Source organism: Monodon monoceros, unplaced genomic scaffold, assembly GCF_005190385.1.
Source record: "Monodon monoceros isolate NGI ecotype Baffin Bay Population unplaced genomic scaffold, NGI_Narwhal_1 Super_Scaffold_22, whole genome shotgun sequence".
NCBI lineage: Eukaryota > Metazoa > Chordata > Mammalia > Artiodactyla > Monodontidae > Monodon > Monodon monoceros.
In genome coordinates this window covers 26040465-26067717 of record NW_021703779.1, presented here as the reverse complement: position 1 = coordinate 26067717, position 27253 = coordinate 26040465, and the positions used below count along the sequence as shown (strand labels likewise).

At 36.6% G+C, this 27253-nt stretch overlaps 1 protein-coding gene across 1 annotated transcript in view; it reads right to left on the bottom strand.

The window, feature by feature from the left end:
* The window catches only part of IL1RAPL1 (interleukin 1 receptor accessory protein like 1), a 1341257-nt gene that overhangs the window by 273284 nt on the left and 1040720 nt on the right, over nucleotides 1-27253 (bottom strand). The window contains exon 6 of the mRNA XM_029241535.1: nucleotides 22790-22868. Coding sequence (XP_029097368.1) covers nucleotides 22790-22868 — 79 coding nt within the window. The remainder of the gene's footprint in view (nucleotides 1-22789; nucleotides 22869-27253) is intronic.

The window sequence follows — 27253 nt, the reverse complement described above, 5'->3', positions numbered from 1 at the left end:
TAAATTTACCAAGGCTTGATTTGTGTCCCAAGATATGATCTATCCTGGAGAATGTTCCATGAGCACTTGAGAAGAAAGTATATTCGGTTGTTTTTGGATGGAATGTCCTATAAATATCAATTAAGTCCATCTTGTTTAATGTATCATTTAAAGCTTGTCTTTCCTTATTTATTTTCATTTTGGATGCTCTGTCCATTGGTGAAAGTAGGGTGTTAAAGTCCCCTACTATGATTGTTTTACTGTCAATTTCCCCTTTTATGGCTGTTAGCATGTGCTTTATGTATTGAGGTGCTCCTATGTTGGATGCGTAAATATTTACAATTGTTATATCTTCTTTTTGGATTGATCCCTTGATCATTATGCAGTGTCCTTCTTTGTCTCTTGTAATAGTCTTTGTTTTAAGGTCTATTTTGTCTAATATGAGACTTGTTACTCCAGCTTTGTTTTGATTTCCAATTTCTTGGAATACCTTTTTCCGTCCCCTCACTTTCAGTCTGTATGTGTCCCTAGGTCTGAAGTGGGTCTCTTGTAGACAGCATATATATGGGTCTTGTTTTTCTATCCATTCAGCCAGTCTATGTATTTTGGTTGGAGCATTCAATCCATTTACATTTAAGGTAGTTATCGATATGTATGTTCCTATTACCATTTTCTTAATTGTTTTGGGTTTGTTATTGTAGGTCTTTTCCTTCTCTTGTGTTTCCTGCCTAGAGAAGTTCCTTTAGCATTTGTTGTAAAGCTGCTTTGGTTGTGCTGAATTCTCTTAGCTTTTGCTTTGTCTGTAAAGGTTTTAATTTTTCCATCGAATCTGAATGAGATCCTTGCTGGGTAGAGTAATCTTGGTTGTAGGTTTTTCTCCGTCATCACTTTAAATACGTCCTGCCATTCCCTTCTGGCTTGCAGAGTTTCTGCTGAAAGATCAGCTGTTAACCTTATGGGGATTCCCTTGTATGTTATTTGTTGCTTTTCCCTTGCTGCTTTTAATATTTTTTCTTTGTATTTAATTTCCGATAGTTTGATTAATATGTGTCTTGGAGTGTTTCTCCTTGGATTTATCCTGTATGGGACTCTCTGCGCTTCTTGGACTTGATTATTTCCTTTCCCATATTAGGGAAGTTTTCAACTATAAAGTCTTCAAACGTTTTCTCAGTCCCTTTCTTTTTCTCTTCTTCTTCTGGGACCCCTATAATTCGAATGTTGGTGCGTTTAATGTTGTCCCAGAGGTCTGTGAGACTGTCCTCAATTCTTTTCATTCTTTTTTCTGCTCTGCAATAATTATTTCCACTATTTTATCTTCCAGGTCACTTATCTGTTCTTGTGCCTCCGTTATTCTGCAATTGATCCCTTCTAGAGAAGTTTTAATTTCATTTATTGTGTTGTTCATTACTGTTTGTTTGCTCTTTAGTTCTTCTAAGTCCTTGTTAAATGTTTCTTGTACTTTCTCCATTCTGTTTCCCATATTTTGTATCATCTTTACTATCATTATTCTGAATCCCTTTTCAGGTAGACTGCCTATTTCCTCTTCATTTGTTAGATCGGGTGGGTTTTTGCCTTGCTCCTTCATCTGCTGTGTGTTTCTGTGTCTTCTCATTTTGCTTAACTTACTATGTTTGCGGTTTCCTTTTCGCAGGCTGCAGGTTCATAGTTCCCGTTGTTTTTGGTGTCTGTCCTCAGTGGCTAAAGTTGGTTCAGTGGGTTGTGTAGGCTTCGTGGTGGAGGGGACTAGTGCCTGTGTTCTGATGGATGAGGCTGGATCTTGTCTTTCTGGTGGTTAGGTCCACGTCTGGTGATGTGTTTTGGGGTGTCTGTGGACTTATTATGATTTTAGGCAGCCTCTCTGCTAATGGGTGGGGTTGTGTTCCTGTCTTGCTAGTTGTTTGGCACAGGGTGTCCAGCACTGTAGCTTACTGGTCGTTGAGTGGAGCTGGGTGTTGGCATTGAGTTGGAGATCTCTGGGAGATTTTTGCAATTTGATATTACAGGGAGCTGGGAGGTCTCTTGTGGACCAGTGTCCTGAAGTTGGCTCTCCCACCTCAGAGGCACAGCCCTGATGCCTGGCTGGAGCACCAAGAGCCTGTCATCCACATGACTCAGAATAAAAGAGAGAAAAAAAAGAAAGAAAGAAAGAAGAAGATAACATAAAATAAATTAAAATAAAGTTATTAAAATAAAAAAAAGTTATTTAAAAAAAGAAAGAAGAAATAAAGAAAGAAGAGAGCAACCACACCAAAAAACAAATCCACCAATGATAACAAGTGCTAAAAAGTATACTAAAAAAAAACCCAAAAAGCAAAAAAATGGACATACAGAACCCTAGGACAAATGGTAAAAGCAAAGCTATACAGACAAAATCACACAGAGAAGCAGACACATACACAGTCACAAAAAGAGAAAAAGGGGAAAAAATATATATATCTTTGCTCCCAAAGTCCACCTCCTCAATTTGGGATGATTCGTTGTCTATTCAGGTATTCCACTGATGCAGGGTACATCAACTTGATTGTGGAGATTTAATCCACTGCTCCTGAGGCTGCTGGGAGAGATTTCCCTTTCTCTTCTTTGTTCGCACAGCTGCTGGGGTTCAGCTTTGGATTTGGACTCGCCTCTGTGTGTAGGTCACCTGAGGCCGTCTGTGCTTCGCTCAGATAGGACGGGGTTGAAGGAGCAGCTGATTCAGGGGCTCTGGCTCACTCAGGCCGGGGGGAGGGAGGGGTACGGATGCGGGGGGAGCCTGCGGCGGCAGAGGCCGGCGTGACGTTGCACCAGCCTGAGGCTCGCCGTGCGTTCCTCCTGGGTAAGTTGTCCCTGGATCACGGGATGCTGGCAGTGGCGGGCTGCATAGGCTCCTGGGAGGGGAGGTGTGGGGAGTGCCCTGTGCTTGCACACAGGCTTCTTGGTGGCTGCAGCAGCAGGCTTAGCATCTCATGCCCATCTCTGAAGTCCGTGCTGTTAGCCGCGGCTCGCGCCCGTCTCTGGAGCTCCTTTAAGCGGCGCTCTTGATCCCCACTCCTCGCGCACCAGGAAACAAAGAGGCAAGAAAAAGTCTCTTACCTCTTAGGCAGGTCCAGACTTTTTCCCGGACTCCCTCCCGGCTAGCTGTGGTGCACTAGCCCTCTTCAGGCTGTGTTCACGCCGCCAACCCCAGTCCTCTCCCTGGGATCTGACTGAAGTCCGAGCCTCAGCTCCCAGCCTCCGCCGTCCCCGGCGGCTGAGCAGACAAGCCTCTTGGGCTGGCGAGTGCCGGTCGGCCCTGATCCTCTGTGCGGGAATCTCTCCACTTTGCCCTCCGCACCCCTGTGGCTGCGCTGTCCTCCGCGGCTCCGAAGCTTCCCCCCTCCGCCACCCGCAGTCTCCGCCCGCGAAGGGGCTTCCTAGTGTGTGGACACCTTTCCTCCTTCACGCCTCCCTCCCAGAGGTGCAAGAGACAAAAATTCTTTTGTCTCTGTTTTTTCTTTTGCTCTACCCAGGTACGTGGGGGCTTTCGTGAATTTTGGGAGGTCTGAGGTCTTCTGCCAGCGTTCAGTAGTTGGTGTTCTGTAGGAGTTGTTCCACATGTAGGTGTATTTCTGATGTATTTGTGGGGAGGAAGGTGATCTCTGCGTCTTACTCTTCCGCAATCTTAAAGGTCCTCCTACTCATAAGTATTTGCTGATACTATTTTTTCCCTGCCTGGAATGACGTGCTCCCTGATTGATATCTGTATGTATATGACAGGCACACAGGGCCCTCCATAAATGTGAAAACAGGATCAGTACTAGGAGATATCTTGCTCTAGTTACAAAGGATAAAACTGAATTTACAAGCTGAAATTAAACCTTTATCATTGAGAAACTGAAGAGGAGAAAAGTCCCATGTTTAACAGGATAAGATGACTGAGAAAAAGCAGAACTCAGAAGGATCCTTTTATAGGTGATTCCAGGGTACACTTTCTCCAAGTGTATAGAAGTGCCTGGGTTCTAAAGAGATGACAGATTCTGTTTTGATTCCACTGTCTATAATATGTATCAAAAGGTTAAAAAGAAGAATAGCTCCCTATTATATCTGGTATATGGGTTTTCTGAAATGAGGATAAATCACTCCACATGGTGGATTTTAGATATAACTAGTGTTGCTTAACAAATCTTACATGACAGTAATAAGCTTAGTCTCACAGCAGACAGTTAAGCTAAAAAGATATGAAAATGCTAAGCCAAATAAAAGTATCCTATCAATAATTCCAACCCATAAGACATGGTTGACCTTCTCCACCACATTAAAAAAAAAAGAAGAAGAGAAGAAAAGAGTGGTTTCAGTACTTCTATTTTACGAATGTTAAAAAGTGACCACTAATGGGACTTAGGTACATGGCTGCAATTATCCACGGACTAATTAAAAATGAGTGTCACTCACATTGTTCACAGCATATCAACAATAGCAAACATGACTGGGTTCACTTTAATTCAGAGTTGTGCCAGATTGGCTAATAGAGAGTATTATAATTATTGCTCAAGCTCATAAATCGTCTATGAAGACTTCTTGACAGTTTATTTTTATTCCATCATCTTACAAAATGTCAAAAACAATTTCCTAAAGTTACATGCAGACTATCAGGTAATGATGGTAGAATGAACACAGAAATACAGGGGTTTTTTTCCTCCGGAGTACACATGAAAATATAAATGAAGGGCTTTTTAATTAGCCACAAACCCACAAAGGAGTCAGGGGAGAGAACCACAGCAACAGAATTTTAGAAGCTAGACAGTTAGTGAACAAGTAATAACTCACTTAGAAGACCTGCAAAAGCTGAACCCTAATCTAACAGATGTTGATGCCAAGGAACAACATGATTACCAACGCAGAACCCCCCGAAGGCCAGGGAATTGATGATACTAGATATTTATGGAAGGGAGGATGAGAATGGGGCAAAAACAAGAGGATTGTTCAAAAATATTTTAAAGAAAATTAGATACCAATTCTTCTCTCCACCATGGCAGAGACTAGAAGTTTATTCTGTGGAGAGGGTCAAAGACAGTCTCTGCACAACTGAAGGTGTGCTTTTATGCTGAATGTAAAATCTTTTCCCACTCATCTATCAGATGCAGACAGACAGGCAGAATACTGGAGGATTCTTCTCTATGAATCTGACCAGTGCAAGACAAAAGACCCAAAGATACTGAGAGCAGGGGTTTCCCAATAAGCCAGACAAACAAACCATGAAGTCCCAAGTCAACTAGCTGTGAAGAGTTCCCAAGCATCTCTTTACTGCCTTACACTTAATAAAAAGCGGACAACCAAGGACCACCAAAACACTGAGGGAAGCCTTTAACAGGAGGGAGACTTAAACATGCAAACAAACAGACAATAGGAACTTGGGGAGAATAAAGATAATATATATAGAGAAAAGCAAAGCCCCTAAAACAAAACAAAACCCCCAAAAGATCTAACTTAAATACTCTCAGAGAGAGAGAAGACATGCCATTGCCTCCACACAACAAGAACAGGCTGCTATAGAAAAAGATATATGTAGAAAACAAAGAAAAAACACTTACTAATTAAAAGTATGTATCAGAAAAGAAAAAAAAATCAGTAAGAGAGTGGGAAGATAAAGTTTAGGAAATCTTCCAGAAAGTAAGGCGAAAAGAGAAAAAGATGGAAAGTACTATGCTGAGTGGCTCAACTTTCACTAGTGTTTCCATAGCCACAAGCGACCAGCAGATGGTGATGAAGCCAAAATTACCATCTAGAAGGATGGGCAAGCAGGTGATGCACAGTTGTGTAGTAGGGGTGCTTGTATTTTACATAAGATGGCTTTCATAACATGACTCCAAAGTGTAAGTACATGTAACTGAGATGAAAATAGTTTCACTTGCATTGTAAATAAAATATGTAAAGACACATATCAATGAAGATATTCCACTTCCAAATATACAGAAGAAATGCAATTGTGCATTTTAATTAGTTTTCACTGTCAAATGTTTTATGTTAGTGTGGAAAAATTAAGAGGTATTATGATTATAGTCATTCCTGGAGGCAGGACATGATCAGTAACAGTCTTGAGATACTCTTAGATGCAAAATTTGGAGCGAGAGAGAGGATAATATAGTAAGTTTAAAAAATAAATATAAATTTTAATTCAAATGACCAGTTCAATTCAAATGACTGGTGTTTTCTCTGAAGAACTTCCACAGTTTTGGATTTTAAATTGCCCTTTTAAGAAATTACAAATTACACTAATAGCAGATGTTAGCTTCTTTATTTTCTTAATAATATAATTTGGCAAACTAAATACATTGACAACTTTGTGATGGTCCCCTCCCTCCCCCTCCCTCCCTCCCTCCCTCCCTCCCTTCCTTCCTTCCCTCCCTCCCTCCCTTCCTTCCTTCCTTCCTTCCTGTAGTTCACCTGGTTCCTGAAATCTGTATGTTTTGGAACCACTGCTCTAAATGGCATTCAAACTTCTCATTCTTTTTATGAAGACAAAAAACCCCAATAACTCTTTACTTTCTAACTACACTGAACAACCCAGGATAAAAATCCCATGCCCGTAGACAAGTGCAATTCCCCTTTGTTTCAAATCACATTGCATTATATGGCCACTTGTGTACCATTTTCGTGACTTGCTGGTGACCAACACAGTAGGATGAAATGCACTTAAATGAGGTGGAAAGTGGAAGTTCCCTGAACACTCAGAAATCAATAGAGCATGGAAAGATAGACTAAGGAAGAATAAAACAATATGAAACCTAAAATTGGTAAGCAGGTCACAGGAATTCAAATGTAAATAGACACAGCTCCAAATCAGTAACATTCAAATATGTGTCTGTCTGTATATTTTAAAGAAATCTTTGAAAAAAATTGAGTCAATTATCTTTTAAAAACCTCCTACCATATCCCCAGTTATTTAAAATGTTGCCTAAATTATTCAGTTACTAAATATTTTAATAATATGTATATATAGTACCTTTCTTTCCTGGACAGAAGAAGAAAATTAAGCAGTAGCAAAAAGAAAAGGCATAATTTATGGTATCTCTATTGGGATAATAATCAGATAATTAGTATTCAGGGATGAGTGATTTTGAATGGATACAACTCAATTGCGAAAATAATCAGTTAGTTATATCTTATAATTAGGTTGTGAAATAATTAAAATAAGTTAAAATACTTGGAAACATGAAAGATTAGACAATGATATGATAATACGATTGTAGCAAAACTCCTAAAAATGCTTTTTAAAGGACACAATAGTAAATATGAAACAATTTCCATTTTACCTGGAAAAACAAAGATACTCTCAAAAACACTGCAACTAGCCTTCAGTCATTCAACAAGAACTTATTGAACAAAATTCCCCCATTGGTTACTCAGAGATAAATAAAACACATATCCCATGCTCAAGAGGAAAATGAGACATTCAGAAATTAGTATACTTACATATTACAATAATAATTTGAGACAGGGTGAGAAAAATAAGTAATCTCTCAGGCCAATAATTGTCTGACTTCCTCTCTAGGAGGATCTCCCAAATGCTTGTCCAGCTCAGACACCTTACTCAAGCTATGTCCACATTTCCAGTTTTGGGAGAGCCTTGCCAAAAACATACCTCTCCTATAACCACAGTTTGAGTCAACATATTCCCCTCAAATACTCCTCCTATTTTTGACATTCTTGTTGTTATTGGCATTACCTTCCTCCCAGCCAGCCATAATTAATACCTTTTCAGTCAGCCATAATTAATATCTTTTCTTTTTAATTCCTCGGTCTGTCAACTTTACTTCCTATTAGTTGATACATTAACAAGATTTATACCTCCGATTCTCTCTGATCCCCCTGAAATCTGACCTTTTTCAGAGGCTAATATTACTTTTCACCTAGGCAATTAGTTTCCCAATTGGTTCTCTGGCTACTGGCTTCTTTTTTCTCTTACTCATTCTATAGTCTGAGACTAACTTACCAACTGGGCTCTCCTCCTTTCCTCTTTTTAGAAAATTTTAAGGCTTCAGTGACGTGAAGGTTTCACTTCAGTGAAAATGTATCTAAGTTCATAATTTTTCTGGCACTACTCTTTTTCATCAGGTCAGCTGGCTCAACTGCTTCAGTTGGCTGTAATATTGCCCAGCTTGTAAAGTCAACATATGTTTCCTCATTTCTCTGCCTCTCCTAACACTGGTTGTTCAGCAGTGCCTTTCTACCTCATATCTGTCTGCTGAAATCTTACTTCTAAACTAAGGTATAGCTCATCTAATGTTTTCACAATGAGGCCTTACTTGATCCTGCTTTTGAAAACAGCTCTTCTTTAAATTCACACAGTACGTTCTTCTTAGTTTTACTTACTGCATTGCCTAATACTTGTCATATGACAAGTATTCAACAAGTGCTTGATTAAACGAATGATTTCTTATTAGTACCTTGAAAACTTTTAATATTACAACTCTGCTCATGAATCGTAAGTCTTAGAACGCTGTACAAGGTAAGTGACTATCTCGGTAGTTTTAAGAAGTTATGCCTATAATTGTTACGGCTAGATACCAGGATGTCTACTAATGGAGAGGGACATATTACTCCTGACATTTTATTTGTGAACACTTTGTTTGGAAACAATATCCTACTCTCCATTAGTAGACATAATCACCAATCCACTTATCGGCAGTCATCCGTTTCTAATTAGTACAGGTGAATCAACTCTTGCCAAATGTAAAAGGACAACTGAATATCGCCCAAATCACAGTCAAACTTTCTTTGCTCTCTCACAACTACAGGACGATCATGTTTTTTCTTCTTGGGAAAGGGTTCCCTTTGCTTTGTGTGTTGGGCACTTTAAAACTCTTGTGCTTTGGACATCTCGTAATGGTGTCTTTCCCAATTTAACCTCAAGGGCTACCTCTAAAAAGAATTCTTCAGGTGAAAAAGAAACACCACAAGACATAACACACATGTACGTGCACTCACACACATGCACCCTGTGGGCACACACAGAGGAGCAGGCCCTGATAATTACTGAATGAGGGCTCTTGTCGACACTTCACTGTTAATTCATCTTGTGAACTTTTACTCAATATCACACTTTTTGTGAATGTAGTAGAACATGTGATATATACCACACTGGTGTGAATGCTGGCCCCCAAAAGATACGTCTGTGTCCTAATCTCTGGTAGCTGTGAATATCACCTTACCGGTATATCTTATTTTATTGTACTTCACTTTATTGTGCTTCGAAGTTATGGTGGGTTGTTTTTGTTTGTTTTACAAATTGAAGATTTGTGGCAACCCTGCATCGGTACTCTATTTGCATCATTTTTTGCCATAGTATTTGTTCACTTCGTGTCTCTGTGTCACATGGTAATTCTCACAATATTTCAAACTTTTGTATTACATTTCTTATGGCTATCTTTGATGCCACTTCCGGAAGGTTAGCATTTTTTAGCAATAAAGTATTTTTAATTAAGGTATGTACATTGTTTTTTTATTGCACACTTACAGTATAGTGTAAATATAACTTTTATATGCACTGGGAAACCAAAAAATTCATGTGACTCACTTTATGACAGTATTTACTTTATTGCAGTGGTCTGGAACTGAACCTGCAATATTTCCTAGGTGTGCCTGTATTTGGAAAAAGAGAGTTTTCAGATGTAATTGAAGTAAGGCTCTTGAGATGAGATCTCTCTTGATTTTCCATGTGCGCCCTAAATCTTATGCTAAGCGTCTAATAAAAGAAAGGCAGAGTGAGATTTGAGACAGTCAGAAGACAAAACACACATACACACAAACACACACAGAAGAGGATGAGGGCAATGGTGACCACAAAGGCAGAGACTGGGGTGATGGGACCACAAGTCAAGGAGGCTGACAGCTTCCCGACATTCATTAAGTGAGGCAAAGATTCTCCCCTAGAGCCTCCAGAGGCAGTGCAGTCCTTGATTTCAAGCTTCTGGCCTCCACAACTGTTGACAGAAGAAATTACTCTTGTTTTAAGTCACGAAGTTTGCGGTACTTAGTTACAGCAGCCACAGGAAACTAATAAAGATACTAAGATAAGTTTTCAGAAAGGTTAAGTGACGCAAATTGTTGCTGAATTTCTACTAGGCTTTGAGAAGTTCCCTCTTTCTCTACTTCATCCCCACCTTCAGTCCTCAGTATCATACATAGCTTCCACTTGGAAGGACATCCAGATCTCATTTGTACCTTCTGTGCCTGAGTTAGAGAGTCTCCCTTTCTTGACAATAACAACCTGACTGATGAGATAACCCAGATGTGTTTGTGTCTGTTAGCTTCCTCATACGCATTGCAAAGAGCTCCAGAAAGTATAGAAATCCTGATTATGACTACGAAAACATCAGATCCACCAGGTCAGAAGAGATACAGATATAGATAGGTATAGACATAGACATATATAGATATAGAGACATAATTTTAAGAATTTTCTGTTTGCAGAACTTAAAGGTCCCAACAGGACAGAGAACAGTGATTCTCAGTCTCCATTTCAGATCTAATAAGTTAAATTTTCCAGTACAGGGGAGGCAGGAGAGCTAGAAAACCAGGCGCATGTGTTTTGTAAAAGCTCTACAGGTATTTATATCATTCATTCCGCATTAAAAATCATTGCTATAGACAGTTCATCTGGCGATGAAGATCTTCAGGTCACTGAGATTCTCACTTAATTAGTCAGGGGCAAGACAGGCCCATTGGTTTATGTCAGTGTACCATGATGCCAAAGACCTCTTTATTTAGAGGAAGAAATGTAAATTAAAAGCGAAAATGTTAACCTATAATATTAAAATAATTAAAATACGTGTGTTCCAAATTACTAAACTGAACATAAAATGCTCATCTGCATTTAAGAGAATTTATCATTATTTCAACAACCTTTGAGAATCTTAGTCTTACTTCCCCATTGAGAAACTGTTCTCATACGCTGGAATAAAGACAACTTCCATCTTGTTTTCAATATTCTGCTGTTGTGAAAATAAAATAAATTAATGCTTAGGTCCTTTTAGTCACTGAAGTTTAAAACAGAGTGTTAACTTAGTTACTATGCTACTTTCATTCATATAAGCATTTTTACAGTTGGTGGAGGTTTTTTGATACCATTGTTTGTGGGGCCTTGACCTAGTAAATGTCAGCCCATAGGAAAAATTGCAAATTACTTTGTTATGTTAATGCAGCATGCATTTACATTATAAAAGAATCTCCATTTCTATAAAAATCTTACCAAGTTCTTTAAGGTTAACGTATATTTACAAGCCGTGTGCAAGATGCACTGTAAATGTCATAAAAATATCATAAGTCCAATTTAACTTCTGGGTTAACATTAATTTTAATCCAATTGTTACAGGTTTTCTAAACGGATAATTTACCAATGTCTACATGGTTTTTAACTTTAAATGCTCAAACAATCAGTAGTCTTTAAATTACTTATCTACGTAGAGTCAGATAATTATATTCGGAAAGAAAATGTGAATCCTAAATTTACAAAAACCAACTCTGGGCACAGGGAATTAATAGTCACAGTAAACTGACAAGTCAATTATTAGTTTTACTTCGTCTGTTTTAAGAAGTGAAATGAGAACACTTGCTTTCTCCTTGCTGTTTAAGAAAGGACTATAACTTGCTGTTTTTAAAGAGTAAAAACTGATGAACTAACTGACTCTTCTATCTGCTTTTTTCACATTAACTTTTGCAGCTCACGGGACATTCTGTTCATGAATGTTCTAAGTACTCCCATTTTCTTAAGTGCCTTGAAAAGAAATTTCATGCTTGAAGATCAGTAGAGGAAGAAAAGTGTCTGTTAAAATGTACTTGAGAGAGCAGAAGTACAAAAAAATGGGAATGACAAAATAGGAGGCAAAGATGAACAGAAGCAGATCGAGGAGACATGCAAATGAATAGGGAAAAAAAAACCCTGAGAAACATTTCAAGGACAAGTTCATATTCAATTGCATTATTACTAGATGTGCTATTTGATGAGACACAGAATCTGTTAACAGTGGGATAAAATAAAATGAAGCAGTCTATAGGATGAGACCATTCTAAATATTGTAGTCTATAAGGATAAGATGAGATCATTCTAAATATTGCAGAAGGGTCATGGATTTAACAGAGCATTTATTTACAATTAGAATTTAACAAAGGAGTGAAGAAAGAAACAATAATCAATACGCTAGTGTATAGAAATGCTCCAAGAAGTATAGCACGTAAGCTTCGGTCACAATCTGTAAAATGGAAGCACAATACAAACATCACAGACTGTTGAAAAGACGAAATGAGACAACATATGAAAATGCCTTGCAAATGTTTCCTAGAACAAGTCATGTTGTAAGTATCCTATCTCTAGGGATAGCTTGATGTGACAGGATGAATTTAATTTAATTTTTCCAGAAAAGCAATGCACTTTCCTTTGCTCTCTTCCTACTCAAAGAGGTGCCAAGTTTCTATAAACACAATTCTTTGTCAGGCAAGTCTGAGGTGAGTACCCTGCTTTTATTAAACTGGAAACAAAAATTCTCCAACAGTGAGAAAGCCTGTAGCCTGCCTGTAAGTTTGCGGGGTAGTGGGAGGGAAGAGGGAAGTACTGACTTTCCTGGACGCCTCAGGAACTTGAAATCTTTCTCTCATGCTCACTGTGGACCAGAAGTGGAAGTGGGAGATATCTTCAGACCACTGGAAAATTAAAAACTCTTTATCAAGTTTTTACTTTTATTTTCCTTAATTATTCAATTGGATAATATATACTATAATTAAAATTTACATATCTTAACTACAAAATTTTAAAAAATCCTTAGTGTCTCTGAGAAAGTAACATTGGGCTTGTGTGTGGTGAATTGCAAAGGAGGCCTCTTCTTGAGAGTTTGCTGTGAGGCGCAGGTTTTAAAACCTTCTGGATACTGTATGCATTGGGCTTATCTGGCATGTTTAAAAAAATAATAATAATAATCAATTAATTAATTTTTGGCTGCTTTTGGTCTTTGTTGCTGCGCGTGGGCTTTCCCTAGTTGCGGCGAGTGGGGGCTACTCTTCGTTGCAGTGCATGGGCTTCTCATTGCCGTGGCTTCTCTTGTTGCAGAGCACAGGCTCTAGGCGCCATGGGCTTCAGTAGTTGCTGCACGTGGGCTCAGTAGTTGCAGCATGCAGGCTCAGTAGTTATGGCACACGGGCTTAGTTGCTCTGAGGCATGTGGGATCTTCCCGGACCAGGGCTCGAACCCGTGTCCCCTGCATTGGCAGGCTGATTCTTAACCACTGTACCAGCAGAGAAGTCCCTTATCTGGCATGTTTTGGAGCATACATTTAGGCATATCTTAAAACGTGAATGTTTAGGCATTCATGAAGTAACAGATCAAATTTCATTGTATATGCTTTCATATTAAAAAGTTAAACATTATTAAATGCATAGGAATACACTAAGAAAAAAGGAAGTAATCAACAAAATGATGTAATGAAAAGGTCCATATAAATTCTAGAAGAATCAAAATACAAAATGCTCTCTTTAAAATTGGAAATAACAGTTATAGCTATGGAAAAACAAATGACACCACGGACAGTCATTCTATTGGATACATTTCAATAAAATCAAGGCAGATAAGATTGTACAATGCCCTTCAAAATGTACCTCTTATGAAAATAAACTGTTTAGTCATAAATGAACATGAGATAGTCTGGTTACTCAAAGAATCTACCCTACCACATCAATTTTTGAGAATTAAATTAAAATGAATTTCTGTTGATCTGAGGCTGGTGAATTAAATTTAGTATTTCCTCAGAGGAGGCAAAAAGTCACAATGGGGACATCAGTTTCCACTGATAAAGAGGAAGCCATATTGCAGTGATAGGTGGATGCTCCTTTATCTGGGTTAGTTAGAAATACCACTTGCCAGTTTTATATCAATGAACCACATCTTATGAAAATGTAAAAATCTTCACTAACACAGAGAAAAGTTATAGGGGTGATTATTCAATTACAAAAAATATTCTTATATAAAATTATTCACCACAGAGTTTCTTTACATAGAGTACTTCCCTTGTGCATATAAATCTTTCATTGATCATTAGCTGCTTAAAAGAACTGGGGGTCAGAGCCTCTTAAAACTGACATGTTAAGCCACTACCAATTAAAGATCAATCAAAAATGAAGGGAACACTTCTCTGAAATTATGATGATTCAATTTACCCACAAATCTGTAGGAACATACTAAGTTGGTAACGTATGACTGGAATGCTAACTGTGTTAACGTTAGACCATAAAATACTGGTATCCTATTTTTATAATCATATTCAACCATGAGTTATTTTTCATGAAGAGTCTGCATATAATTTAGGAATGCTCAGTTATTTAGCCAAAATTCAAGAGGAAATTTATGGATGAACATCTCTCTTTATATTCAAATTTTAAATGATGTGGGTCTTTTTATAGTTTCTATTTTAATGAACATCAGTCATGTGGTACATATTCTTATTCTGAAACCTCTTTTAATATTCTACACCATTATGTCCTTTGATAGGTTTATTTCTGATAAATTGGCATTTACTTTGCAAATTCAGAAGTTCTTGTTAACATAGGATACTCACTGCATTGTTCTATGCAGTAAACTTCAATCATTAAGAACAACTCAGAAAGCTTTGTATTTTCAAGCTCTGTACTTTCAAGATAATAGTACTTGTCAGAGGAAAAGCAGTATTTTTCTATAAAATGAATAAGACTATTGCCAAAACCTTCTGGAGGAACTTGACAGGCATAATGGTTTGATGCTTTGCTTTGTAAAATTATTCTCATGTACCTTGTCTTAAGAAATACTATATCTGAAGTTCTTTAGTTGAAAAAGTAATTTTTTCAGTCTTCCTTCTTGATGGTTATTAACAAATTCGTGTGGCACAGTGTCCATTACATGGTCATTTTTTAAAGGATGAGTATCATTTCCTTCTGCTATGACTAAGTACTTACCGTATGCATTTGGATAGATTTGTTGAACAATTAAGTAATCTAAAATCAATAATTTCTTTAAGATAAAGTCTCATTTAAGTAGAAAAAATTAGTATTCATATTTTGTTCTTAGATGGAAGATGGAAATTGTCTAAAATATTATCCATCCTGTACAATAGCAGACTTATTCTAATAAGAACATAAACATGATCAAACAATCATTGACATTCAAAATGTAGTTCAGAAATCTTGTATATACAGCATTATCTCTCTCTTCTTTCTCTCTCTCTCTATATCTCTATATATTTATATCTATACCATATATACATATATGTGTAGCATTAAAATATCTCAACTAACAGCAGCAAGCACATATTGACTACCTAATATATACCAGGCAATGTACTAATCTTTACATGCATTATCTCATTAAATACCCATACTAACTCTACAGAGCTACGTATTATCATGGTGTCTTTTTTATTGATTAGGAAAATGAGGGCTGTTTGTTTAAGGTTACAGCAGAGCTAAGTGGTAGAGCTGGATTGTCACCTAGGTCTGTCTGACAGAATGACCTGAATTTGGAACCTCTGCTATATGCTGCCTCTTTATTGTAAGTAACCAAAATAGTAAAATAATAATAATCATAATAATAATGAAGAAGAAAAATGATGATGATGGTGATGTTTGTTTTTGAAAATTTTGTGATATAAAAACATGTAGCCATTTTTGATCTCTGTTTTCTCAACAGTTTAAAGAGAAGAATTTGACTTGATAACTATCAAAGTCCCTCCACTTCGTAAGGTTTCTAAATCTAGAATTGTGAAGAGTTACACATATCTAGTTTCTTAGGTGGCCACAGACAAACAAAACTGTACTCCCAGTGCTGTAGCAAAAGAGCAATCTGCATGATTCATGTTAGTGTCCAACAAACTAGACCAGAACTACACCAGGAGTTGGGAATTTCAAAAGACTCTGGCTTTGTGACAACACTCTTTCTTGCACTTTTTCTTTCTTCCTTTCTTTTCTCTCTTTTGGCCCTTTTCCAAAGTAAGAACCAGCAGACTCACATTTTCTCTATTCCAGTTTTTAAATACAAGTGCTTCAGCTGGCTTCCAAACATTCAGAAATCAATGGCCCATAGGAGCTGCTCTAACCTTCATCTCCATCTTTCTTTGGGTTTCAAGCCTGTCCTAGCACTAGGCCTTGAGCATGTAACACTTAAAAAGGAAGTCTGACTTCTGCTTAGCTAGCAATTTTTTTAATATTTGTTTTGATTTTTTTTCTGGATTGAGGGGTAATTGCAATAAGCTACTTAACAATAAAAGTAGTAAAAGTTATTTTAAAAAATAGTGTATGTTTGTTCTCATCATTGCTACTTAGCCATTCTTTACCTTTTTTAAGAAAATTTTTATACAATTTTTAAACGGTACTTTCCACTTACAGTTATTCCAAAACGTTGGCTATATTTCCCGTATTGTACAATACACCCTTGAGCCTGTCTTACACCCAACAGTTTGCAGCACCTCCCACTCTCCCTTCCCTATATTGCCCCTCCCCCCGCTCCCCACACTGGTAACCACTAGTTTGTTCTCTATATCTGTGAGTTTTTACCTAGTAATTTTTAAAGCAAACATGCAAAGCTGCATTTTCCCCCAACCTAATCTTCCTCTCTAGCATAAGGAAAGACTGATTTTGAGAATCTGTGAGATTCATATCATATAAGCTAGGCCATATAATGATCTAAGAATATGAATACTAGCTTTCATTACTTGATTCATCTTTTGTTTAAGGATATGAAATGTTAAATAAATACTAATATCAAAATATTCCTCTTCAGGTTAGAATCACAATTCTTAAGGTGTGTTTGGTTTCAAAAGTAAAATACAACAGCTGTCAAGAGTTATTACTTTCATTCATCCTGGCACAATAAATTTGTACTGAGTAGACCTGAATGCCATCAGTTTAAATAATTATAACACCAGTCTGTATTTGCCTTTACATGATTTAATTATGATGTCTATTTGCCCAGAAGCTCTAATTTATGTCTAGCAAGCTTTATTTCGGGCAGTAGAACTATGCTGATCTGCATGTCTTTCTTAAGTGGGCAACGAGTACATCATTTGTCATCTAAAATCAAGACTTGGATACAAATGTTTTTATCCAGAGTGAAAGGGAAGTTTTATGGTTTTTCATATGAGTTTGTCAGTGAAAATATGTTTTGTATCTTCCACATGGAGCAGTAAAACCAAAGTCAACAGCATTACATTTGCTGATGACAACCAGAAGAGCAATTGTGGCTGGAAAAACTCAAACAGTCAATCCTGACTTCCTTACCTCTGGGAAGGAAGGTCATATTTGCATCACTTGCATAACTCAGCAACAAAGTATTCTTTAGCATCATCAATATTGTATGTCATTTTCAGAATTAGGTATCAAATTCAACACCTGAATTGTTTTGTTTCTAGGATACTGACATAAAGTACTTCCCTACTCCAGAAAGGAAACAAACAGGCCTCCTAATTAAGTAACTATTCAGAAAGGATGTGTTCTGTTTCAAGAAAATAACAGCTATGAAAATATAGAACTAGATAGTAAATGTTAGAGGGCTATTTTTCACTCCATAAAATAATTCCCTATATACTTTCCTTGGATTAAAAACTCAACTAGTATATTTGTAGTACAACACATTCCATGCACTATATGTATATATGTATGTATATATGTATGTATATATACAGTTCCAGAACATATAAAGGATTGAAGTAGAATATATTTCCATAACTAATTACTTTAGCAACACAGTAAATTAAACATAAAATTGTCATGGCAAAAAGTTTTCCTATTAAATTATCAATCAGGATCTATTATATAGACATTTTTCCCTCAGTCTGCTTGAAACTTAAAATTCTGCAAACTATAATATGGTGTAACAGGGCAAGATGTGTTAGTTAAGTTCTAGTGTGACATTTTAATTAGCCTGTAGTTAAGTTGGATAAAGTTACATGTGTAGTGTGTTCTTTACGAGGACAGATGTTTAAAAATTTGAGGTTTCAATACTGTCATCAACCACTTTCCCTGAGATGTTAACATCTGGTGAATCCTTGTAACTCAGATACATGTGTTTTCTTTTTGACAAACTTAACAAAAGAAAGTGGATATTAAAGAAAAACAAAAGCACTGTTGAGCAGCTTATTCAGTTCAGTCTCATTACTTTTTTCTTACAGAAAATTTGGAGATGTGTGTCCTTTGTGGCATGTATACCTTATTGTCAATTAGTATTTATTGACATTCCCTATGCCCAGAGCACGTCACAAAATTACTGTGTACTTATATTAAGAAACGCAGGCTCTAGAGGAAGTTTTCAGTTGAGCATTAGGATAAGCAAGAGAAAAAAAATGGATAGAGACTGCAGACATTTGATTAGATTTCTATATTCTTCAACAATATGGACTAGATTTATTCGAAACCCTCCAAATGAGGATAATCCTGAAAAAGAGAGGCCACACTCATATTCAATGAATGAAGAGAAGGAGCTAAGAGGGGGAAGGAAGAAGTGATTCTGATACCCAAGGAAAGTGAGTTTTCCCTCAAGAGCTCTATGTTACAAAGATGTATCATTTTATGCATTGTATCAAAAAAATTAAAAGTTATTAAACTCACTACATACTTCTAGTGAGAGTCTGTATTACTCTGATAAGAATTCTGAAACTATGTAGCAAGAAACTTTGATGAAATTATTTCCTTTTACCCAGTAATTTTCCTTTTAGCAATCTGTCCTGTTGAAATAGGTCAAGGGAAAATGTATGATTAAAGACAACTGCATCATTATTTATGATAATGAAATTTGGAAAAATCCAAATTTCCAGCAATATACGTGAAATTATAGGACATTCACATGGATGTCATGCAGCCATTAAAGGGGTATTTTCTCAGAATATTTAATAGGAGCAGAATGTTTCTACAACATAAAGTATAAGAAACAAGATTCTTTTCTGTATTTCCCCCAAAGGTCTACCTGTAATTAACCTGTAAAACTAATAAAATTATTTTTAAAGCAAAAAGCAAAATTTAAATAAAGAAATACCCATATCTAAATGAGTAATTAATGATAATTTTCAGTAAATTCTACGTTGTAAAGTATAATGTGTCTTACTAGGACAAGGGTGGAATGAATTTCTACTCTTTGAAAGTCTGGTTATGATGAATATAACATCCTCTGTACTAGAAGTTTCTGAAAATGGGCTCCTGGCCATAAGAAGGCCATATATCTGACTGACATCCTCAGGGCTCAAGTTCAGCAAGACACTGGTGTCTGCCTTTTGATTCCCTTGACTACAACCACCTGAAAAGACTAAGTCAGGCTCACCCCCTGGATTGACCTTCAGAATTGCACAGTGTGATTTCTGGGCCTTTTGCCCAAGAAAGTTCTGTCCACATATTCGCTGATGCCTGAAAGTTATTTAAAAGGGACAGAGTTGTTTTTGGGTTTTTTTCACATTTAGAAATAACATATAGATGCCACTTAAAATGGAAATACTAGGCTATAACCCCATATTGACTGAAATTCAAAACCACCAATTTACATGGTTAATATGAATTTAGTTACTATTATACTATTTTTTTCCTAAGTACTTTGATTTTTGGTGCCTTTTGCTTTCTGTACTGAAACAGTTAAAATTATCACTATCAGAATCTTTCCAGTTTTGAGAAGATGAAAGAATTGGAAGAAAAGGAAGACACAAAGGGATGTGGAAAGGGAAAGGTAGGCATGGCTAGCAAATGGCAGAGAAAGGAGAATTTGGAGATGAAGACAAATCTATGCATTTCATGATTTTATCTAATTCCTTATTAATATGTTTTATATATTCATACACAAACTGGAGATTTGATGGATTTAGTTACCAAGGACAGGTGAATGGATATGTGTTTAACTTAGCCAAGATGTTCATGTTAGGTCACCAGCCGTATATTAACTCAGTTTTGTGTAATTTCTAATGATTGTTCTTATAATTAACTCACATAGTAGTTTTATTAACCTCTGAGGTTAACCCTCAATTTAGGACAAGGTTGAGTCAGACCCCCAAGCTCTTGATCAATGAAACTCTGTTGGAGATTTTCACCATCTCATGAGAGTAGGCACCACTTACAGGTTCCCTATCACTGGTCCTGGCCACCCTCCTTACTCCCCCGCCCATGGCTCTTCACTCAGTTCCCTTCCTTAGGATTTGACAACACATTTTGAGCCTGTTGAAATTAATAGCTTTTTCAAATCTGGAAAGGGCAAAAATTAAATCCCAAAGGAGGTGAAAAATCAAAGTACATATTGCAGAAAACAAACATATTTTAGGCATCTCGAGTCTTTCCTTTTTTTTGGTCCTTAACATTATTTCCTATTTTCACTTATCCTTTGTGATCAGCTGTTCACCTACCCCAATACTATTAAAGTAGCAACACTAAAAGGTAGTTATTTCAGATCAACTGTTGCTCAAAAATTCATGGATTAAGGTTAAATTTCTCAAACTAGTAAATGATGTATCACACTGAGAAGCGGAGTTAGAAAATAAAACGAAAGTTGTTTAAAACAATACAAGTCCCAGGTTGATGTCTATGGTTTACTTGGTGTTTAAAAGGTGTTCCTTTCGGCAGTGACAATAAAGGAGTTAATTAGAGTATTTTCTGGAGCATTTTGATTGTTATCAAGACATGCCCATCTTTCTTCAAACAAATATACAGCCAAACCTTCCAATTTGCATAAGAAATTTTCACATTTTCAATTTGATTTGTTTTTATAATTTTTGTTCAAGAAAAAGTAATTTCTGAAAAAAAGGAAAGCTTTACAAATTATTTATTCCATTTTGTAAAACATTTTAGAAGACAGAACAATTCGATTTATTCCAAATTCAGGGACAATATAAGGAAACCCAATGGGCAACCATCTATTGTAAAATTCTTTGAATCATTTTTTCAAGTAAAGAGATACAATTAATATCATTTTGGCTATGCTCATTACAGATAACTGGGACAATAAACCACTCCCTCTTGGTCCAAGATATTTATAGTTTTGCATAACTTCTTAGAAATATATCTTCCTAGGAATTATTGAAAGGTCTGTATGAGAATGGCCACTTAGGAAAATTTATATTTCAAAATTTCTTTTCAAAGTAGCAATAACATCTAATATACCTCAATATACCATAGCATGAGTAAAGAGTGCGATACAATTTTAATACGTTTGTTTCATATACAGCATGGCTTTAGTGCTGCTTGTAGTCTCCCATCTCAAAATAATGACAATTATAAAACTACTTGCATGTATATGGAATTAATCCAAAGCCTTAGGTTTATCATCAAAGAAACATTAATACCCTGACTTGTATAAAAATTACATATGTTCATGCCTCAAAGTGAGTGAATATTTCCAATGCTGGAAATCTGTTGACTACAATAATTTTATAGTCTCTAAAACCATCATCTTATCTTTTTGCACTATAACTGTGGATGTGCTATTAGTAAAGATTATCAGATCTGTAATCTTCATTTTGAAGACAGATTTACAATTTTGATTTAAACTCTCTCCCCAGTGACAATAATAACATTGATAACATAAGGGATGGACTATGAATTTTATTTTAGTTGTATTCATTAAATGCATTTCTACTTTCAAATGGTTGATGTAAGAAAAAATTCCTTAACAAACATGAATATATGGTTTAAATTATACTTTTGATAACCTTTTATATCAAACCACTAAAAACAACTAATTTTCTGCTGAAGTTTATGATATATACATACATGCATATCATATTTCAAATAAAAAATATAATTGAATGTGCTGTATATATTTATAAACAAGAGGGGAAATTTCCCATAATTTGGCATAACTGAATAAAGATAGATAAATCAGACTAAGAAATTCTAGACTTAACTCTAAGATAAATATGTTAAAATTCTTATTTGTAGACTAGATATTTTTACCAAGGCAGAATATTCTGTACATATTCTTATGTTTCAGTCCTTTAACCAAAAGCCACTCACTCACATTTTATGAATATATTATCCATAACTTAACTATCACAAGGTCCATTATATTTGGCTGGATAAAAATGATTTTTAACTGTAACAGTGTCATTTACTTTAATGAATCTCTACCCTTTCCCCCAATTTTAAAAAATTGTATTTTAACATATTATTGGGTATTATAAGCCAAACAGTTCCACACTGTCTGTTTTAAAACCAATTCAAGTGCTTCCCCGGTGGCGCAGTGGTTAAGAATCCACCTGCCAATGCAGGGGACACGGGTTCGAGCCCCGGTTGGGGAAGATCCCACATGCCGCGGAGCAACTAAGCCCGTGCGCCACAACTACTGAGTCTGCGCTCTACAGCCCGCGAGCCACAACTACTGAGCCCACATGCCACAACTACTGAAGCCCACGCACCTAGAGCCCGTGCTCTGCAACAACAGAAGCCACCGCAATGAGAGGCCTGCACACTGCAACGAAGAGTAGCCCCCGCTAGCCGTAATTAGAGATAGCCCGCGCGCAGCAACGAAGATCCAACGCAGCCAAAAATAAATAAATAAGTAAAATAAATTTAAATAACCCAAAAATTCAAGCCTTATAAAATGACAAAATAATACCATCAGCAAACCCTTCAGTCCATCTAATTTTTCAACAACCATCTAACTAACACATGAGTTTTTACATCCATATGTCCAGCTTGGTCCTAATGCACGCACCAGGGGGATGGAATATGCCATATTTGCTGGTATTTTCTAATTTTGCTCCCTTTAAATAAACATGGGCTTAGCTCAGAGTATTACACCAGGTTACAATCTAGGCTTATTAACAGTCAGAATGTAACGAGAAAAGTGTATTAACTAGAATTAAGGAATTACTCACCCAGCTGGGTCTCCTGAATTGTCAGTTTACTTTCCATAGGATACAGAAGCTTGGGTGGTTTATCAGTCAGAGGGGCTGAAAAACAATAATAATACAGACTTATAGTTATGCTGCATAAACTGAAGGATAGAACACAGTTTATTTTCCCAAGTAGTTTTCATTCTCTGAGTAGTGTGTCAAAGCATTCTACCAAGTAATGACTTACATATTGCAGGTAGTACCTTCAGGTGAGTTGAAAAGCTATTAGATTATACATGAGTGAAATATAACACTACCAAATTGGCAGTCACATGAGACTGTTGAAGTACAGAATCAGGATTGGTCAGTCCTTAAGAACGTATGATTGTACTTCACCAAATATTTTCAATTTTCACCTTGCTTTCCTTTTTAAAGGGTACCCTACCTTTTCTCTATGTTAATTAAAGATACACATGATATCTGTATCGTGCATTTCAATGATTTTTTGGGGGGGCATAATATTGCCTCTTTCTTCTTAATCCCATTCCTACTTTCCCTACCCTGGATCACATTGACTCAAAACCCATAATTTAGTAATTAGATTAAGTATTTCTCACATACATCTCCTATAAATGAGGCAGCAATGTGGCACTACATTACTACAAATACAAGCTGCATATTCAAACATGCATAAAAGTAGTCACCAAGTTATATTTTAAGTAATACTTTTCATTTAGTCAGAACCCCTTATTACTATTATCCATGACATTTTATAGTACTTATCGCTAATTTGCATGATATACTGTCTTTGATTTTTAGCTTCTACACATTACTGCTCTGTGCACTTATCAATTTATCAATGATCAGTGTACAGATCTAAGAGTTGGCTATTAAGTATCTTGAAGATAGGTTTCCCATTGCATCCTTCATTCCTAGCTAACTAGACTATCTGGACTTCAGACAAATAGTCAGTGATCCTTCATTAAAGACTCCCTCCTCACCTTCTCTGACTGAAATGCCCAGGTCCCTGTGAAATCTGTCACTGCAACTTCCACTCTGTGAGAAGTACAGAAATGATCAATTAAGGGTTGCTGAAATTGATTGAAAAATTAAATGATTTTGCTTTGCAGGCTTCCTTCCTTGCCAGGAGGACATGCCAGTTTGGTTGACAACCAGAAGGCTGATCTAGACAGCTGTGCCCGGAGTTGTGGCCACAAATCCTCATCACCAGAGGATTCAAGAATGCAATCTGCTTCGGAAGCTCACCTCTATCTCTCCTTAACAGAAAACACAGTCAGTGCAAACGGATGATGCATCCCAGCTCCGAAAAACAGGAATGAGTTTTAAGAGTCCTTGTTTGGAAGACCAACCTCACATAGGATCAGTAGCTTTTGTTCATAACTAATTGAATGCATTATTCATTCATCTTCATTAATATTTAACACAGGGATGGGAAGGAAGGGGAAAGGAAAGCTGGGGTAATGAGATAAATCACTTTGAAATTCTTCTCAAAGATTTGACATCACTCTGATTAACCTCAAATACTTGTATGTCTTGCCTAAAATGATCTTAACAGATTTTTATTCTCCTAATAGCTAAATAAGTAGGTTAGTCACTAAATGTTGGCAAAGCAGTTCACCATTAATAGGTCAAAGAGCCACATTTCCTAGGCTCTGGTTATCAAATGATTTCAGGTAACTTCAAAAGCAATATGGCATCAAAATAACCTGTTTCTTCAGTAAATTAACTCCATTTATAAAAGCTTGTGATTATAGAGTCACAAGCAGACAATTCAACAGTTATAGAAAGCAGCTGAGAAAAATGTTCCCTGTTCAAACACATCCCAAACTAACTTATAATAAAAGAAAATATCTGTAGAGAAAGATAATAAAATCCATAGATAGGACATTTGTTCAGAAATATAAAATGGTTGTGTGGTTCTCCACCCCAACACACCACCCACCCCATGGCATAATGTTACATCCTTAAGATCTTTCCATATTATCCTCATGGGACAACTCCAAGTTAACAGAGGAATCAGAGTGTTCAAGCCAGAAAAAAATTATAAGCTTATTAAGTTCTTTGATTTTTAAATTGTGTTCCCTAAAGCCCTATGGTTTCTACAGCGCCCCTCTGGGCAGGTGACATGCAGATACAGATAAGGGGTGGACCGAGGGCCTTGACTCCATACCTTGTTGTACTGCCTACCCCTCTCTTGATATAAGTAGCTCTGCTTTTACTTATACATCAGTATTCCATCCAAGATTTTAACCCCCCAAATCCAATTCAACTCAACTGACGTATACTGGACACTATAATGTGCTAGGTATTGTGATAGTGGCTTTGGAATATCTTTGGTTTCTGCCTTTACATCTTACAGTAAGCAGAAGTTAAAAAATAATGGCAATAGTGAACAATTCTGGGCTGATTCAACTCCCTTGTTTTATTTACTTAATTTTTTACTTTTTTTTTACACTTTTTTCTTTTTTTAATTGAAGTATAGTTGATTTACAATGTTGTGCCAGTCTCTGATGTACAAAGTGACTCAGTTATAAACATATATACACTCTTTCTTTATATTCTATTCCATTATGGTTTATTATAGGATATTGAGCATAGTTCCTGTGCTTTACAGTAGGACCTTGTTGTTTACCCATTCTAAATGTAATAGTTTGCATCTACCAGCCCCAAACTCCCAGTCCACCCCTCTCCCTCCCCACTCCCCCTTGGCAACCACAGGTCTGTTCTCTGTCTATGAGTCTGTTTCTGTTTTGTACATAGGTTCATTTATGTCATATTTTAGATTCCACATATAAGTGATATCATATAATATTTGTCTTTCTCTTTCTGACTTACTTCACTTAGTATGATAATCTCTAGTTGCATCCATGTTGCTGCAAATGGCATTATTTCATTCCTTTTTATGGCTGAGGAGTATTCCATTGTATATATGTACCACATCTTCTTTATTCATTCATCTGTCAATGGGCATATAGGTTGTTTCCATGTTTTGGCTACTGTGAACAGTGCTGCTATGAACATAGGGGTGCATATATCTTTTTAATAATTAGAGAAATGCAAATCAAAACTACCATGAGGCACCACCTCACACCGGTCAGAATGGCCATCATTAGAAAGTCTACAAATAACAAATGCTGGAGAGGGTGTGGAGAAAAGGGAACCCTCCTACACTGTTGGTGGGAATGTAAGTTGGTATAGCCACTGTGGAACACAGTATGGAGGCTCCTAAGAAAACTAAAGATAGAGTTACCATATGACCCAGCAACCCCACTCCTGGGAATATACCCAGACAAATCTATAATTCAACTCCCTTGTGTTAGAGGTCAAAGATCCAAGGTGTAAAAAGCACAACTGGTTTGCCAAAGGTAAAAGAGCAAATTCAAGCTAGAGTCCTTGCTAGATCTTTGCCTCCCAGTTCTGAAAAGCAACTACTAGTCCTGTGCAATGATTCCCCTCAAGGTGTGAGCAATCTGTTAGGAGAGCAAAAACATACAAATAAGTGACTATAACCTACAGCAGAGCACTTGTACTGTGCAATCTGTCATCTCTAAGTTCTGATATTATGCTCTAGAGGGATATTGTTGAGGCATGTTTCTTGTATGATTCACTTGTCTTTGATAATAGCGAACTGAAACTGTCAGAGAACACAAGAGCTGACTACAGATTTGACACATGACTGTGAAATGGGGTGACCATTAAAGCTAAGACACAGGTCCAGTCATTTGAGGGTGAACAACTGTGCTGCCACAAAGAAAAGACATGTGCTGAATTATCCATTATTTGAATGTTTCTGACACTTTATGGTGTTTAACAAATATTAGTTGAATCGAATTGACAGAAGACAGAACTGGCAAACAAATGCAGGAATGGTAATGACCAAACAAAATGAACACACAAACACAAAGCCCTCTTCATTTTCTGCATGGGCAAAAGTACGACTGGAAGGAACTTAAACAAATTAGTTACAATAAAAAGCAAAGTAATAAGCATTAGACCATGACTAGACCAACTAACATTTTATTGTCAAGAAAACATCTTTCCTTTTGGGACCCTTTCTTTCCTTCTCTCTCTCTCTCTCATTCACACACACACACACACACACACACACACACACACACACACACTCACTAAGCTGAAATCGTTGAAAAAATAAAGCAAGTCTGATAGTAGTGACATGAAGCACAGGCTGATTTTAAATCCTAATCACATTTTGTCTACAAAAAAAATACACAACAATTATAGTAGAGATGTTTCTCTGGCTACCTATGCATTGAAATATTTCTATGAATCCACCAACAAAAATATTTTCAAGCTCTCATTTTATTCTTCAGAATATCCCATTGGCAACATTAAAGATAACATAGTTATTTTAAAAGTGTTTTTATTTTGAAATTAAAAATCTTTATTTCTATTTTAAAATAAAAATCTTTTAGAGTTATTAATATGTCCCGATCGACAAAACCGTTCTTCAGAGTAGAAGG